General features: G+C 44.5%; 2 protein-coding genes across 6 annotated transcripts in view; one reads left to right on the top strand and one right to left on the bottom strand.

The window, feature by feature from the left end:
• The window catches only part of RAD51C (RAD51 paralog C), a 45,395-nt gene extending 34,910 nt beyond the window's left edge, over positions 1 to 10,485 (bottom strand). For 2 of the 4 annotated variants that reach the window (XR_008495064.2, XM_054457921.2), the window contains exons 1-3: positions 9,800 to 10,467; positions 7,392 to 7,650; positions 5,724 to 5,890 (exon numbers count right to left, since the gene is read on the bottom strand). Coding sequence is in view for 3 of the 4 variants with exons in the window: in XM_054457921.2 (XP_054313896.1) it covers positions 5,724 to 5,890; positions 7,392 to 7,650; positions 9,800 to 10,145 (772 nt within the window). In the remaining variant the exon portion in view is untranslated. Of the gene's footprint in view, positions 1 to 5,723; positions 5,891 to 7,391; positions 7,651 to 9,799 lie in introns of all 4 variants that reach the window. The other 2 variants (XM_054457922.2, XM_054457925.2) reach the window with 2 other exon arrangements.
• Positions 10,167 to 16,240, top strand: part of IGBP1C (IGBP1 family member C) — a 31,988-nt gene continuing 25,914 nt past the window's right edge. Inside the window, exon 1 of one of the 2 annotated variants that reach the window (XM_054457928.1) lies at positions 10,167 to 10,658. The gene's annotated coding sequence lies outside the window, so the exon portion shown is untranslated. The remainder of the gene's footprint in view (positions 10,659 to 16,240) is intronic. The other variant, XM_054457927.1, reaches the window with a different exon arrangement.

The raw sequence follows: 16,240 nt of genomic DNA on the forward strand, positions 1-16,240 counted from the left end.
TCTTGAGTAGCTGGGATTACAGCCACTCACCACCATGCCCAGCTAATTTTTGTATTTTTAGTAGAGATGGGGTTTCACCTTGTTGGCCAGGCCGGTCTTGAACTCCTGACCTCAAGTGATCTGCTCGCCTCAGCTTCCCAAAGTGCTGGGATTACAGGCATGAACCACCACACCAGACCTGATCTTTTATTTTCACATTTTTCCACTGTTTCCTTACATATTAGGCTATGTAAAATTATTTATAAACATATACAACTAGTGTTTTTAATGCCTGCCTTTTCATATTTCTAGTCACTGGCTTCATTGAACAGAAGTAACGTAACAGAAGCTTTCTTGTTTTTTTCTATAGGACTACAAATTAAGAGTTAACGGCAGCCTGGGAAACATGGAAAACCCCATCTCTGCAAAAAATACAGAAATTAGTCAGGTGTGGTAGTGTGCAACTCTGGTCGTAGCTACTCAGGAGATTAAGGTGAGAGGATCGCTTGAGCCTGGGAGGTCAAGGCTGCAGTAAGCTATGATAGCGGCACTGTACTCCAACCTGGGTGACAGAATGAAAACTCTGTCTCAAAAAAAAAAAAAAAAAAGTTAGGAAAAATGTTCAAATGAAGCATTTTTTCTCTTGAATGCTGTAGTATAATTTGATATTTAACTAGCAACAATTATATAAAATCTTTCTTAGATTGGATGTTTAAAACAAACGGTTTGAGGCTGGGTGTGGTGGCTCACACCTGTAATCACAGCACTTTGGGAAGCTGGGTGGATCACTAGGCCAGGAGTTCAAGACCAGCCTGGCCAACATGGTGAAACCCGTCTCTACTAAAAATATAAAAATTAGCTTGGTGTGGTGGTGCATGCCTGTAATCCCAGCTACTTGGGAGGCTGAGGCAGGAGACTGGCTTGAACCTGGGAGACGGAGGTTGTTGTGAGCTGAGATCCCGTCACTGCACTCCAGCCTGGGTGACAGAGCAAGACTCTGTCTCAGAAAAAAAAAAAAAAGTTTGATTTTGCACACAATTCAGAGAGAAACCAATCAGTTACTGCATTTTTTCTTTTTCATTTTTTTGAGACGGAGTCTTGCTCTGTCCTCCAGGCTGGAGTGCAGTGCTGTGATCTCAGCTCACTGCAAGCTCCGCCTCCTGGGTTCACGCCATTTTCCTGCCTCAGCCTCCCGAGCAGCTGGGACTACAGGCGCCCGCCACCACACCTGGCTAATTTTTTGTATTTTTAGTAGAGACGGGGTTTCACCGTGTTAGCAAGGATGGTCTCGATCTCCCGACCTCGTGATCTGCCCGCCTCGACCTCCCGAAGTGCTGGGATTACAGGCGTGAGCCACCACACCCGGCCAGTTACTGCATTTTAAAATGTACTTAGCCAGGCATGGTGGCTCATGTCTGTAATTCTAACACTTTAGGAGGCCAAGGCGGGCAGATCTCTTGAGCCCATGAGTTCAAGACCAGCCTGGGCAACATGGTGAAACTCCATCTCTACAAAAAATGAAAAAAAAATTAGCTGGGCATGGTGGTGCCCACCTGTAGCCCCAGCTACTTGAGGGGCTGAAGTGAGAGGATTACCTGAGCCCAGGTAGGTCAAAGCTGCAGTGAATTGTGATCATGCCACTGCATTCCGGCCTGGATGACAAAGTGAGACCCTGTTTCAAAAAAAGTAAAATATTAAAAATAAATAAAATGTACTTAAATATTAACACTGAAAAAACAAGAAGCTATATTTTAAAATAGAAAACATTTCCGATTGTAAATAGACACTTACCAGAGTCAAGTTTTCACTAAAACAATGACAATTTAATCTCATATCAATCATTTAAAAACTTTAGGCCAGGCGTGGTGGTTCACGCCTGTAATCCCAGCGCTTTGGGAGGCTGAGGTGGGCAGATCATGAGGTCAGGAGATCGAGACCATCTTGGCTAACACGGTGAAACCCTGTCTCTACTAAAAATACAAAAAGTTAGCCAGGCGTGCTGGCGGGCGCCTGCAGTCCCAGCTACTCGGGAGGCTGAGGCAGGAGAATGGTGTGAACCCAGAAGGCAGAGCTTGCAGTGAACCCAGATCGCGCCACTGCACTCCAGCCTGGATGATGGACTGAGACTCCATCTTAAAAAATAAATTAATTAATTAAAATAAAAATAAAAACTTTATATCCTAGTGCTACACCTACTCTATTTACAATAAGGTTTTAAGACACTATTACAAACACACATTGTGAAATGGGTAGCTTTAAGGTATAGGGGAAGAAAAATTCCTTTTCCTGCCACCCTCTTAGGTTTCTTGGCAGAAGCCCTGTAAATCGGACTGACAAAAGATGGATTAACAAGAGAAAAAGTTTATTAATTGTGCATAGTGCATGTAACAACACAGGGGAGTCCAGAGATTAGTAACTCAAAAGTTTGGTTAGATTTGGAGCCGGGCGCAGGTGTTCACACTCACAATCCCAGCACTTAGGGAAGCCAACGTAGGAGGATCACTTGAGGTCAGAAGTTTGAGACCAGTCTGGCCAACATGATGAAACTCTGTCTCTACTAAAAATACAAAAATTAGTCAGGTATGGTGGCACGTGCCTGTATTCGCAGCTCCCAGCTACTCGGGAGGCTGAGTCAGGAGAATCGCTTGAGCCTGGGAGGTGAAGGTTGCAGTAAGCCAAGATTGCACCACTGCACTCCAGCCTGGACGGTAGAGCCAGATTCCGTCTCAAAAAAAAGATTTGTGCTTATCTTCCCGAAGGTACAATAAATTTTTAGAGAAGTAACAAGACAAAGGAAAAGGACCCTGAGTCTCTAAAGGCAGCAAATATTGAAATTAACTGGAGATAAAAGATAGCTAGTAAAATTTGTTATGTACGCTGATAACGGTCTAAAGTTGTCTGTGGTGATTAACTTTTGTCTTCCTGGTAAGAAAAGAAAGATGGAACTCTTCTGTGCATTTATGTCCTGTTTTTAGGAAGGGCAGACAGATTTATCTGTTTCTTCTCAATTGCCTTCAGCTCAAAATAATCCTTATGCCAAAGTGGCATATTTTAGGGTGGCATATTCTGCTAGGGTCCAAAGGGCTTTCAGTAAGCATGCTGGTCATCAGCGAAATGGGACACTTAGTACCTCCATGAAAAAAAAAAAATCCAGCTAACTACACTCATTTAAAGGAAATATACTCATTTAAAGGAAATCTTATGAAAAGCATTTTTTTTAAAACTTCTAGAGGAAAGAATAAAGACCGCACATCCAAAAAATTAACAAAACAAAGAAAAAGAAAACAATAGGCTGGGCGTTGTAGCTCATGCCTGTAATACCAGCACTTTGGGAGGCTGAGGTGGGCAGATCACGAGGTCACGAGTTCGAGACCAGCCTGGCCAGCATAGTGAAACTCCGTCTCTACTAAAAAAACAAAAAATTAGTCGGGCATTGTGGCGCACGCCCGTAGTCCTAGCTACTCAGGAGGCTGAGGCAGGAGAATTGCTTGAACCTAGCAGGCAGAGGTTGCAGTGAGCCGAGATCGCGCCACTGTACTCCAGCCTGGGTGACAGAGCACAACTCCATCTCAAAATAAATAAATAAATAAGAAAACAGTCAATCCATAAGCCGTTTAATTTATAAGTAATTGAAAGGATAAGAACTTGAACATAAATTTCCTTTCTTTTTTTTTTTTTTGAGAAGGAGTTTCACTTTTGTCGCCCAGAATGGAGTGCAGTGGCACGATCTCGGCTCACTGCAACCTCCGCCTCCTGGGCTCAAGCGATTCTCCTGCCTCAGCCTCCTGAGTAGCTGGGATTACAGGTACCTGCCACCACGCTCGGCTAATTTTTTGTATTTTTAGTAGAGACGGGGTTTCACCATGGCTCCTGACTTCAGGTGATCCGCCTGCCTCGGCCTCCCAAAGTGCTGGGTTTACAGGAATGAGACACTGCACCTGGCCTATAAATTATCTTTAAAAAAATTGTTTAAGGCTGGGCGTGGTGGCTCACGCCTATAATCCCAGCAGTTTGGGAGGCCGAGGTGGGCAGATCACCTGAGGTCAGGAGTTCAAGACCTGACTTGCCTACACGGTGAAACCCCCCTCTCTACAAAAAATACAAAAATTAGCTGGGTGTGGCCGGGTGTGGTGGCTCATGCCTGTAATCCCAGCACTTTGGGAGGCCGAGGCAGGCAGATCATGAGGTCAGGAGATCGAGACCATCCTGGCTAACATGGTGAAACCCTGTCTCTACTAAAAATACAAAAAAAATTAGCCAGGCATGGTGGCGGGCGCCTGTAGTCCCAGCTACTTGGGAGGCTGAGGCAGGAGAATGGCGTGAACCCAGGAGGCGGAGCTTGCAGTGAGCCGAGATTGCACCATTACACTCTAGCCTGGGCGACAGAGCGAGACTCTGTCTCAAAAAAAAAAAAAAAAAAAAAAAAAAAAAAATTAGCTGGGCATGGTGACACATGCCTATAATCCCAGCTACTCAGGAGGCTAAGGCAGGAGAATTGCTTGAACCTGGGAGGCGGAGACTGCAGTGAGCTGAGATCACGCCACTGTACTCTAGCCTGGGCCACAGAGCAAGACTCTGTCTCAAAAAAGAAAAAAAAACTGGCCAGGCATGGTGGCTCACGCCCGTAATCCCAGCACTTTGGGAAGCTGAGGCGGGAGGATCACCTGAGGTCAAGAGTTTGAGACCAGCCTGATCAACATGGAGAAACCCTGTCTGTACTAAAAATACAAAATTAGCCGGGCGTGGTGGCACACGCCTGTAATTCCAGCTACTCGGGAGGCTGAGGCAGGAGAATTCCTTGAACCTGGGAGGTGGAAGTTGCAGTGAGCCGAGATTGCGCCACTGCACTCCAGCCTGGGCAGCAAAAGCAAAACTTCGTCTCAAAAAAAATAATTTTACAGTCACTTTATTTTCACATAACAAGCACCAAAAAAACACCTCCCAAACACTTTTAACAATTAGTGCAGTTATGAAATCAGCTATATAATCTAAGCCCCCAAGTCAATCTGCTTAACAATCCAAACATTTCAGACGTGGTTTTCTTTTTCTTTTTTTTTTTTTTTAAGAGACAGAGTAGTCTCACTCTGTTGCCTAAGCTGGATGCAGTGGCGTAATCTGGGCTCACTGCAATCTCCACCTCCTGAGTTCAAGTGATTCCCCTGCCTCAGCCTCCTCAGTAGCTGAGATTACAGGCATGTGCCACCACACCTGGCTAATTTTGGTATTTTTAGTACAGACAGGGTTTCATCATGTTGACCAGGCTGGTCTTGAATTCTTGACCTCAGGTGATCCACCGCCTCGGCCTCCCAAAGGGCTGGGATTATCGGCATGAGCACTGCATCCGGCTTCAGACGTGGTTTTCAAAGCTACCTTTGGTTTTTGGAAAACCAATACGGAAGTCCTCACACATTGGAAGGCATTTAACAACAGTTGCTTATATTAAGGTGTCCAACACCGTTAACTTACACCTGGTAAGATGGAGTAAGATGACTGAAATACATACATAGGTTTTGTCCCAAATCTCCTACAGGAAGTAGTGAGGGCCATAAAACGGGAAGAAAAAAAAGCCAGTCCAGGCTGTGGCATTTCTCATTTTGTAACAGTAGTAAAAGAGTTTAACACTAGTTAACTGTCCAGTCATTAGGCTTCACATTCCAAATGGAGTGTTGCTGAGGTCTCAGATGGGCACAAATGCAAATTACTTTTATTAATACAGAAAAAAAGAGGCTCATTTGCTAACTTACCCTCTCCCTTGTGTTTTTCTGCTATAAGCTGAAGGTGCTGAATGCAGGCAGTAGCAAGGTCTACCACTCTATCAACCATAAAACTTCCCTCTGTATCGATAAAAACTGCTTCACCTGCCACTCCTCCAAAACATTCTGGTATCTGCACATCTACTGCCAACTGCATACTGTCAACAGAAAGATGACAAATAACCAAATCATGATGATGATCTAAGGCAGTACGACAAGTTAGGTATCACTAAAGTTTTATAAATGTACATATACTCCCCAAGGCAACAGAAATGTCTAACTCTTCATGACTCCAGATACAATGTGAACCAATCGACCATATGTAAATCAACTGGATTCGGGGAGGGCATGCCTATAAAACCAAGATTAAGGATATTTTATTTTATTTTATTTATTTTTTGAGACGGAGTCTCGCTCTGTCGCCCAGGCTGGAGTGCAGTGATGCGATCCAGGCTCACTGCAAGCTCCGCCTCCCGGGTTTACACCATTCTCCTGCCTCAGCCGCCCGAGTAGCTAGGACTACAGGCGCCCACCACTATGCCCGGCTAATTCTTTGTATTTTTTAGTAGAAACGGGGTTTCACCGTGTTAGCCAGGATGGTCTCGATCTCCTGACCTCGTGATCCGCCCGCCTTGGCCTCCCAAAGTGCTGGGATTACAGGCGTGAGCCACCGCACCCGGCCGATTAAGAATATTTTAATCATTTCCAGGCCTTTCAAAATGGAGCCCCTTATTATACATAAATCTACCTTTTTTTTTTTCTTTTGAGACAGAGTCTTGCTCTGTCACCCAAGCTGGAGTGCAGTGGCATGATCTCGGCTCACTGCAACCTCCACCTCCCAGGTTCAAGCGATTCTCCTGCCTCAGCCTCCCGAGGAGCTGAGACTATAGGCGTGCACCACTATGCCTGGTTCATTTTTTTATTTTTAGTAGAGATGGGGTTTTGCCATGTTGACCAGGCTGGTCTCGAACTCCTGATCTCAGGTGATCCACCTGCCTCAGCCTCCCAAAGTGCTGGGATTACAGGCATGAGCCACCATCCCCGGCCTCTTTTTTTTTTTTTTTGAGATATGGTCTCACTCTGCTGCCCAGACAGTGATGTGATCAAGGCTCACTGCAGTTTCGACCTCCCCGGCTCAAGCGATCCTCCTGCCTCAGCCTCCCAAGTAGCTAGGACCACAGGCATGTGCCATCACACCCAGCTAATTTTCCATTTTTAGTAGAGACGAGGTCTCACTATGTTGCCCAGACAGGCCTCAAACTCCTGGGCTCAAGCGATCCTCCTGCCTTGGTCTCCCAAAGTGCTGGGATTATAGGCATGAGCCACTACCCCTAGCCATAAATCTACTTTCAAACATCTGACTTTCAAATATAGTCTCAGGAATGAATAAAGCAGAAACTTCCTGTTTAACCTTATGACTGCACTACAATTTGCAAAAGAAACACTATTTCACATCAGAATAATTGCATAAATTTATCAAGAAGGGATGATGAAGTAACACAAATAGTAAGCTAATTTTTGTTTAATGCACATACACACTTAAAATTAAGAGCACTTATATATCTTATTTGGTTTCCTGACTGTAAACCGACAGTACAAAACACTACTTTCATAATATGTTATTAAACCCACCCTTAAAAGGAGAACACATTATTTTACCATAATTGTGTTTTTCCAACACCTGGTGCACCACAAATTTCTGTTGTTTTCATTAAGGGCACTCCACCCCCAAGAATATCATCTAGTGCTGAACAGAAGGTGATTATGAAGCCCTGGGTATGCTCCTGCTCAAGAAGTTCCAGTGCTGTACACTTCTTGCCTGACTCAGATGTACCAGCATATCTTGGCTTATTTGTGAGACATTCTCTTCTGATAATTTGTAGAGTTTCTAAGGCTTCTGCTTTAGATATCCCAACTTCTGAAAGTAAAATAAGAAAAAAAGAACCCTAATTTTAGAGATTTAAAAGTGTAACATGATAATGTATTGTCTTTATTAATTTTTAGACAAGAGTGATGCTAGGAGTGGAGAAACATAAAAATGCAACATTCTATCAACCATTTAATTTTTCAGTTTGGCCAGACACAGTGGCTCATGCCTAAAATCCCAGTACTTTGGGAGGCTGAGGCAGCCAGATCACCTGAGGTCCGGAGTTCAAGACCAGCCTGGCCAACATGGTGAAACCCCGTCTCTACTAAAAATACAAAAATTAGCCGGGCATGGTGGCACGCATTGTAATTCCAGCTACTTGGGAGGCCGAGGCAGGACAATCACTTGAACCCGGGAGGTGGAGGTTACAGCGAGCAGAGATCGCGCCACTGCACTCCAGCCTGGATGACAGTGTGAGACTCCGTCTCAAAAAAAAAAAAAAATTCAGCTTAATAAAGGTATTTGTTTTCTTAGTCATCACATAAAGAATTACCTATTACCTCAGAAACAATTCAACTAAAGCATTTCTGAGTACCTACAAGTGTCTCAGGAAGCAGAAATAAAAATGTACTCACTATTAACATATTTTTACTATCCCTTTTGGTCTTATGAAGCCATAGTTATCTCGCTCTCATAAGGTATACAAATTATTTTTCAGATGAGAATGAAAATAGATGTTTTAACTGCCTAAAACAAGGTACAACTTTAAGAAGCACACATGCATGTATTATTTATAATAAAAACTTTTCATGGAAATAACTGATGTAAAAAATTCATATATCACTCTAAACTAATGAGAACAATTATTCAAGGCACAAGCATTTTAAAGAATACATTTATGCTTCCTCGACTACACAATTTCACCCATCTGACAGTATGGCCTGAGAAAAGAAAATGGCAATTACAAAACAAGCTGGTGAAGAAATAATGGTGAGGATGACATCACTTATCAGTTTGAAATATCAGTGCTTGATCTGATAAGAATATGAGCCATAAATATGGGGCTAATAAAAGACAATGGTGATGACAGTATTTAGGAAATGAAAATCCTATCAAGAGCCTGAATGCTGGAATTAGATTGCCTGGGTCTGTAAATCCTGGCACCACTTACTGCGTGACTTTGGGCAAGTTACTTCACTTTTTCTTTTTTTCTCAGATTTTTTTCTTCTATAAAATGGGAATGAGACGATACATGTAAAAAGCTTGGTAGAATATCAAGGCCATCTAAAATAGTCAATAGTTGTTAGTGATCATTATTATTCAGGGTCTCACATTTCTTCTTTGAAAAACCAACTTGTTGAAGAAAAAAGAGCCCATCAAATTTTGGGGGACACAGTCTGCGCGCGGTATGACTTAAAAACAGTTAAGGTTGGGTCCACGAGACTTATTCTTTAGAGGCGAAATGAAGCCTCCGTATTTTCCATCATTAAGGGCAGTAACTTAAAATTCTGTTCCATCTTCTTCAGTGAATAGTACAGGTCCGGACATGTCATAGAGTAATGTGCACAACAAGCGACCACCGCCAGCTTCATATTTGTGTATCTCAGGATGCAGTGGTTCCCATCTGCAGTGCTCTGGAATATGAGGTTTTGGGTGTTTCAGCGAATTACGTAAGAGGAGAATATTCTTTCTACTGCTTCCTCAAGATTCCGGGGATTCTACTCCCTTTCTCATTCTTAGTGTCTCTAGTCCTACACAAAATCCTGCATTTCTGAAATTTAACCCTTACCCCTTGGATCTTGGAACAGCAAAAATTAGACAACCAATTCTGACTCCAGTATTTCCTAACCCAGTTAGCATGAAAAGTTACCTAAGCTCCCCAAGATATCAGTTTTCTCGTCCATATACTGAATATAATAATCTACGTAAGCGAGTTGAGGGTTAAATGAGACAATCCTCAAAGCATTCAGCAGGCATTGCCAGAGGAAAAGCAATTAGTAAATGTTTTCACGACCACAGTTCTCCTAACCATTTAGACAACTTGTAAGTGGAGTCGAGGAGCTGTTTCACGCTGTAAACACGGACATGGGAGGAAGCAGAATCTAACGGAGACTGGGCTGAAGCCCGAGGCAAGAGAACGAAGACTGCGGCGGCGCTGACGGCGGCCGCTGTGCCTCAGCTTGCCATCAGGAGTCTTTACCTTTGCTAAGCTCGGAGGGTTTCACCTCTAGGAGTTCCTCAGCAGTCTGGAACCCCGCAGACACCAGCTTCACCCGCACCGCTGGAGACAGCGGGAAACTCACCAAATCCCGCTGCATTTCAAAGCGGAACGTCTTCCCGCGCACTCGCGCAGGCTCAGCTGCTAACCCCCGGGGCAGCCAAACTCCGCACGCCCTCGCCGGGGCGTGCGGCGTGACGACAGACGTAAAACGGAAGGGGCCGGCTCTGCGGCCTGGCCGCACGCGGCTTCGGGCCTTGCAGCTTTGCGCAGGCTTGTAAATTTTCACACTTATGCACCATTCCGTTATGATTCCCCAAAATCCCATTTAGAGATTCCCCATCAAATGTACACACTGACTATAAAACGATGGACGGAGACCATAGGATGGAGAGCCAGGCTCAGTGGGTTCTCCACGCCACATTTCCTTGCCTCCACCGTGGCCTGTTAGGTGAAGCCTCAGAGTCATTAATAGGAATTATCTCGAGTGGGAGTAGTGAGCGTAACGAGCACACACTAGCCAGTTACCATTATTTTGGTGTGAAAAGCTCAGGGAACAATCAGTAGGATTAATCTGCGTGCTCTTTGTAGAGTTGCAGTCTCTTGGCTCTTCCCGCTGACCGTCCCCCTTTTCTGACCCCCCCCTTTCTGACCCCCCCCTCCACATTGCTTTTCCCGCCCTCGCGAGGGATTGTGGGCCAGCCCCCAACGGCCGCTGAGAGGGATCAGTCCCCATTCCGCGCACCCACCCACGTCTTCCCGGGAGTCGAATCTCGAGCATGGAGGTTACTGAGACCGTTATTTCTTCATGGCCTGCCTAGTTTAAGCAGTAGCTGGAAAAGTAAGCAACTAATGTCCCCATTAGTGGGTCTGGGCTCCTGGGGTCCTGAGAGGGAGGGGCTGGGCTACACAAGAGCTCCTTTTGTGGTACAGAGTTGGGAAGGGGCGTTCAAGCAGTGGTAGTGACCGCCTCTAAATTACAGAACTTCGGGGAGGAAGGCAAGCAGTTTAGAAAGTGGTTTATGAGTTCCTTCCTTGCCTAGGTGAGTGTACCTTATTTAGCAGGGGGTAACTTATTCCCTACCTATTGGCGATTTTTTTTTTTTTTTTTTTTTTTTTTTTTTGAGACGGAGTCTCATGTGTTGCCCATGATGGAGTGCAGTGGCACGATCTCGGCTCACTGCAACCTTCGCCTCCCGGGTTCAAGTGAGTCTCCTGCCTCAGCCTCTCGAGTACCTGGGATTACTGGCGCACGCCACCATGCCCGGCTAATTTTTGTATTATTATTAGAGAAGGGGTTTCACCATATTGGCCAGGCTGGTCTCGAACTCCTGACCTCGTGATCCGCCTGCCTCAGTGTCCCAAAATGCTGGGAGTACAGGCGTGAGCCACCGCGCTGGCCCCGTTGGCGATGATTCTTAGTCTTGACTTTTCTTCCCAGCTTAGAGGAACTTTCTAAATATTGCACATCAGAGCCCTCTACATACTTAGATCTAAAAAAGGAAACAACGTATGTTGAGCACTTTAGCAAATCCCACACATTTCAAATGGCCATAGCCATGCCAAAAGGAAGATAAGGACATGGAAGCTCAGCATATAGTTTAATATCAATTCTGATAAAAGAAAAAAAGCTGACCAGGCGCAGTGGCTCATGCCTATAATCCCAGCACTTTGGGAGGTCGAGGCAGGTGGATCTCTTTGAGCTCATGAGTTTGAGACCAGCCTCGACAACATGGCGAAACACTGTCTGTACCAAAAGTACAAAAAATTAGCCGGGCATGGTGGCATGCACCGGTCGTCCCAGCTACTCAGAAGTCTGTGGTGGGAGGATCCCTTCAGCCTGGGAGTGAGCTATGATCATACCACTGCACTCCAGCCTGGGTGGCAGAGTGAAACCCTGTCTCAAACAAACAAACAAAACACCTCAGCACAGTTTTCTTAAAGCCAAGATTCAAACCTAGCATCTTTTTTACTACCCCGAGCTATTAAGATTTTGAGTCCCTACTGGTGGGGAGAATACGAGAAGCATTTATATCCCATTTGGTAGGTCAGAGAAAGTCTTGTAGGACTGGCCAAAATGTGGTTGGCCACTCAACCCATTGCTTAACTTCTAATATGGTCTATATTTGAGCACTCAGTGGACGCATAAATACTATCCTCAGGGAGAATTCATGCTTATGCTTATAAAGCACCCAGATTCTTGGGTGAAGAAAAAACATGGTATTACCACATTCAACAGTAAGTCTTCAGTTAGTTTGGTCAAACTCAGTGGAATCGGTCGTGTTTAGAATTTCTTTCATTGACAGTGGAAAGTTCAAAACTACTTTGGCCTGGCACAGTGGCTTAAGCCTGGAATCCAAGCACTTTGGGAGGCTGAGGAGGGCAAGATCGCTTGATCTCAGGAGTTTGAGACCAGCCTGGGCAACAGGGCAAAACCCCATCCCTACAAAAAATACAAAAATTAGCCAGCATGGTGGTACATGCCTCTAGTCCCAGCTACTTGGGAGGCTGAGGTGAGAGAACCGATTGAGCCCGGGAGGTCGAGGTTGCAGTGAGCTGAGATTGAGTAACTCCACTCCAATCTGGGCGACAGAGCGAGACTCCATCTCAAAAACAAAACAAAATAAAAAAAAAAAAACCCACTCAACTCTGTCTATAGCTGTATAATTTAAGTGCTCTATAGCTGTATAATTTAAGTGCTATTAATAACTTCTGCAGATCACAAGGTCAGGAGATCGAGACCATCCTGGCTAACATGGTGAAACCCCGTCTCTACTAAAAATACAAAAAATTAGCCGGGCGTGGTGGCGGGTGCCTGTAGTCCCAGCTACTTGGGAGGCTGAGGCAGAAGAATGGCATGAACCCAGGAGGCGGAGCTTGCAGTGAGCCTAGATGACGCCACCGCACTCAGCCTGGGCGACAGAGCGAGACTCCGTCTCAGAAAAAAAAAAAAAAATCTTTTGGCCCTTGACTATAATAATTATTTTCATCATCATTCTTAAGATGTCTTTAATGCAATTTGCTCTGTAGTCATGCTTTCAAACTGGGATCCAGGTTTTTGAAGCCACGCACTAGGAACTAAACAAAGCTATGGGAAAATATGGAAGGTGCACCTACTTGTGTAATCACTTTTCTCAAAAAAAATCTTTCAGGGAGGGAAGAGTTAAATGATTTACCTAAGTCATTTGAAATGGTTTATATTAAGCAAACATTACATCTGTGTAGTGTGGATAAATCATTAAAAATTTTGAAAAAATAAACTTTAATAAAACATGGGGTAGGCCGGGCACAGTGGCTCACTCCTGTAATCCTAGCACTTTGGGAGGCCGAGGTGGGTGGATCATGAGGTCAAGAGATCAAGACCATCCTGGCCAACATGGTGAAACCCTGTCTCTACTAAAAACACAAAAATTAGCTGGGCACGTTGATGTGTGCCTATAGTCTCAGCTACTTAGGAGGCTGAGGCAGGAGAATAGCTTGAACCCGGGAGGCGGAGGTTGCAGTGAGTGAGATCGGGCCACTGCACTCCAGCCTGGAAACAGAGAGAGACTCCCTCTAAAAATAAATAAATTCGCTGGGCGTGGTGGCTCACGCCTGTAATCACAGCACTTTGGGAGGCGGAGGTGGGCGTATCACAAGATCAGGAGATAGACTATCCTGGCTAACACAGTGAAACCCCATCTCTACTAAAAATACAAAAAATTAGCCGGGTGTGGTGGCAGGCACCTGTGGTCCCAGCTACTCGGGAAGCTGAGGTAGGAGAATGGTGTGAACTCGGGAGGCAGAGCTTGCAGTGAGCCAAGATCACGCCACTGCACTCCAGCCTCTGTGACAGAGCGAGACTCCATCTCAAAATAAATAAATAAAAATAAAAAATATGTATATATAAATAAAAACAAAATGTGGGGGTAAAATGCAAATATAAAAATAAAATTTAAGAGAAAAGTATGAGGTCAGAGACATATCAGGCTTAAACTGGATACTTCAGTAATCTCCTAAACCCCCCTGGGAATATGTTTTGGTTTTTCTTGCAACTTGAGGTTACTTCATGAAAAAATTTGAGAGACATTGCTATGGGCAAACCAGCATGGGCTGGGGAGTCATACAGATTTGGATTTGTATCACATGTCTGGAAGTTACCAACTATGTGACCTTCAGCAAGTTACTCAGTCTCCTCACCTGCAAGTAAAAGATAATATCTCCTGGGGTTTTGGTCAAGATTAAATTAACACATATACAGTACTTATCACAAAAAAAGGTACATAATAAATATGAGTCTGTTTCTCAGTTTTTACAGCAGTCTAATGCGCATATTCAGTTGGAATAAATCCTTATAGAATACGTAGCTCAGAAGAATGCTAATGCTGAGACGTTTTTTAAAAATGTTTACAATTAGGCCAGACACAGTGGCTCACACCTTTAATCCCATCACTTTAGGAGGCTGAGGCTGGCAGATCACTTGAGGTCAGGAGTTCAAGACCAGCCTGGGCGATGTGGTAAAACCCCGTCTCTACTAAAAATACAAAATTAATGGGGGGTGGTGGAGGGTGCCTGTACTCCCAGCTATTTTGAAGGCTGAGGCAGGAGAATTGCTGGAACATGGGAGGCAGAGATTGCAGTGAGCCTATATTACGACACTGTACTCCAGCCTGGGTGACAAGAGGAAAACTCAGTCTCAAAAACAAAACAAAACAAAAAACGTCTACAATTGTAAAAGTGCCGAAGTAGAGTACTTTTATATATTTTATTTTCTTTGACTTGATCCACAGTAATCCTATGACTGGGGTCTCCATTCAGGATTAGCACTCTGAAGATTGGATCACTAAAACAAGATTAAATATTTATTAAATGCTAGTTATGTGCCAGATGACAGGGTAAACAAGACAGATTCTCTGCCCTCATGGAGCTTATAATCTATCAGGATCTTTATTGAGTATTTCTGACATGTTGCATTTCTGACTTGTGTAGCTATCTTGATGTAATTCTAAGGGTAGGAAGGACCTATTGCTGTTAATGTCTATAGTTAACCTGTCAGAGTATTCCAATAACGAGACATTTTCAGGTTGACTGGGCTGTTTCTGGAGATGTAGGAGAGGAATAATATGAAACTTTTGTTATAGCTGGGGAGAAGTTTATTTTTTTTTTTAGCCTAAGAACATAGAACTTTAAAAAATGGTGACCACGGCGGGGTGCAGTGGCTCACGCCTGTAATCCCAGCATTTTGGGAGGCTTAGGTGGGTGGATCACTTGAGGTGAGGAGTTCGAGACCAGCCTGGCCAACATGGTGAAACCCTGTCTCTACTAAAAATACAAAACTTAGGCAGGTGTGTGTAGAGCACCCGATTCTGTCGCTGATCAGGGCACCACTATGTAACCCACACAGACCTATGGGCTGAACAAAGGAGGGCAAACGCGGGAATAAAAGACAAGAGACAAAAGAGTATATTTGGAAGAAGGGGTCGGGGGTACCTTGCCTCTAGTGGACAAAGGCCCTGAGCTTTACACAGCCCTCTGTATTTATTAGGTAAAACAGATAGTGAGAAGGGAGGTGGGAGAAGGGTTCAGCTGCTCAGTCCAGAGTAGGCTTGCAAGACCGCATTCTCTAGATGTCGCAGTAGATAACCTCAGCACCAGGGAGTGATTGCCTCCAGCAAATCTTCTGTCGGCAGGCACAGTTGTGAGTTTGCTCACATCCTGCATTCATGATTAACAGTTTGGTGTTTGATCATAGAGCCTCCAGTAGAATGCTGAGTTGGTCACATCCCACGGGCCTTCAGCTCCCTACAGGTGTGGTGGTGGGCGTCTGTAATCCCAGCTACTCGGGAGGCTGAGGCAGGAGAATCTCTTGAACCCCAGAGATGGAGGTTGCTGTGAGCTGAGATCCCACCCCTGCACTCTAGGGTGGGTGATTGAGCGAGACTGCATCTCAAAAAAAAAAAAAAAAGGTGACCTTTCATGTTCAAGTGGATTTGGGAATAGGAGAAAGAAGTCAATGTTGTTCAGACTGAGGAAAAAAAAACAACAACTCTGAATCAAGGCGTAGCTTTAGAGGTGGTTATGATAAAGCTTCTTTAAGGCCTCAGACATATATAGTAGCAGTATCTATTTTACAAGACCTTATACATAATAGAAGCCCAATATGTATTTGTTGTCCACAGATTCCTTGAAACGTTCTCTTACTTGGCTTTTGTAATGCCACACTTCTGATTTCCTTTCTACATATTTGGCTTTTCTGTTTCCTTTGCAAGCACATCCTCCATAACCTGGGCATGGCAGTGACTCTCAAATTTGTATTTCTAGCATTGACCCTCTGCCCTCCAGATGCAAATATCTAATTGCCTACTGGACAATTCAAAGTCTCCTCCAACTCAGCCTAACTCATTATCTTCACCCCACTCCCAAAACCTTGCCCTCTTCCTGCAT

Source organism: Pongo pygmaeus, chromosome 19 (genome assembly GCF_028885625.2).
Source record: "Pongo pygmaeus isolate AG05252 chromosome 19, NHGRI_mPonPyg2-v2.0_pri, whole genome shotgun sequence".
NCBI lineage: Eukaryota > Metazoa > Chordata > Mammalia > Primates > Hominidae > Pongo > Pongo pygmaeus.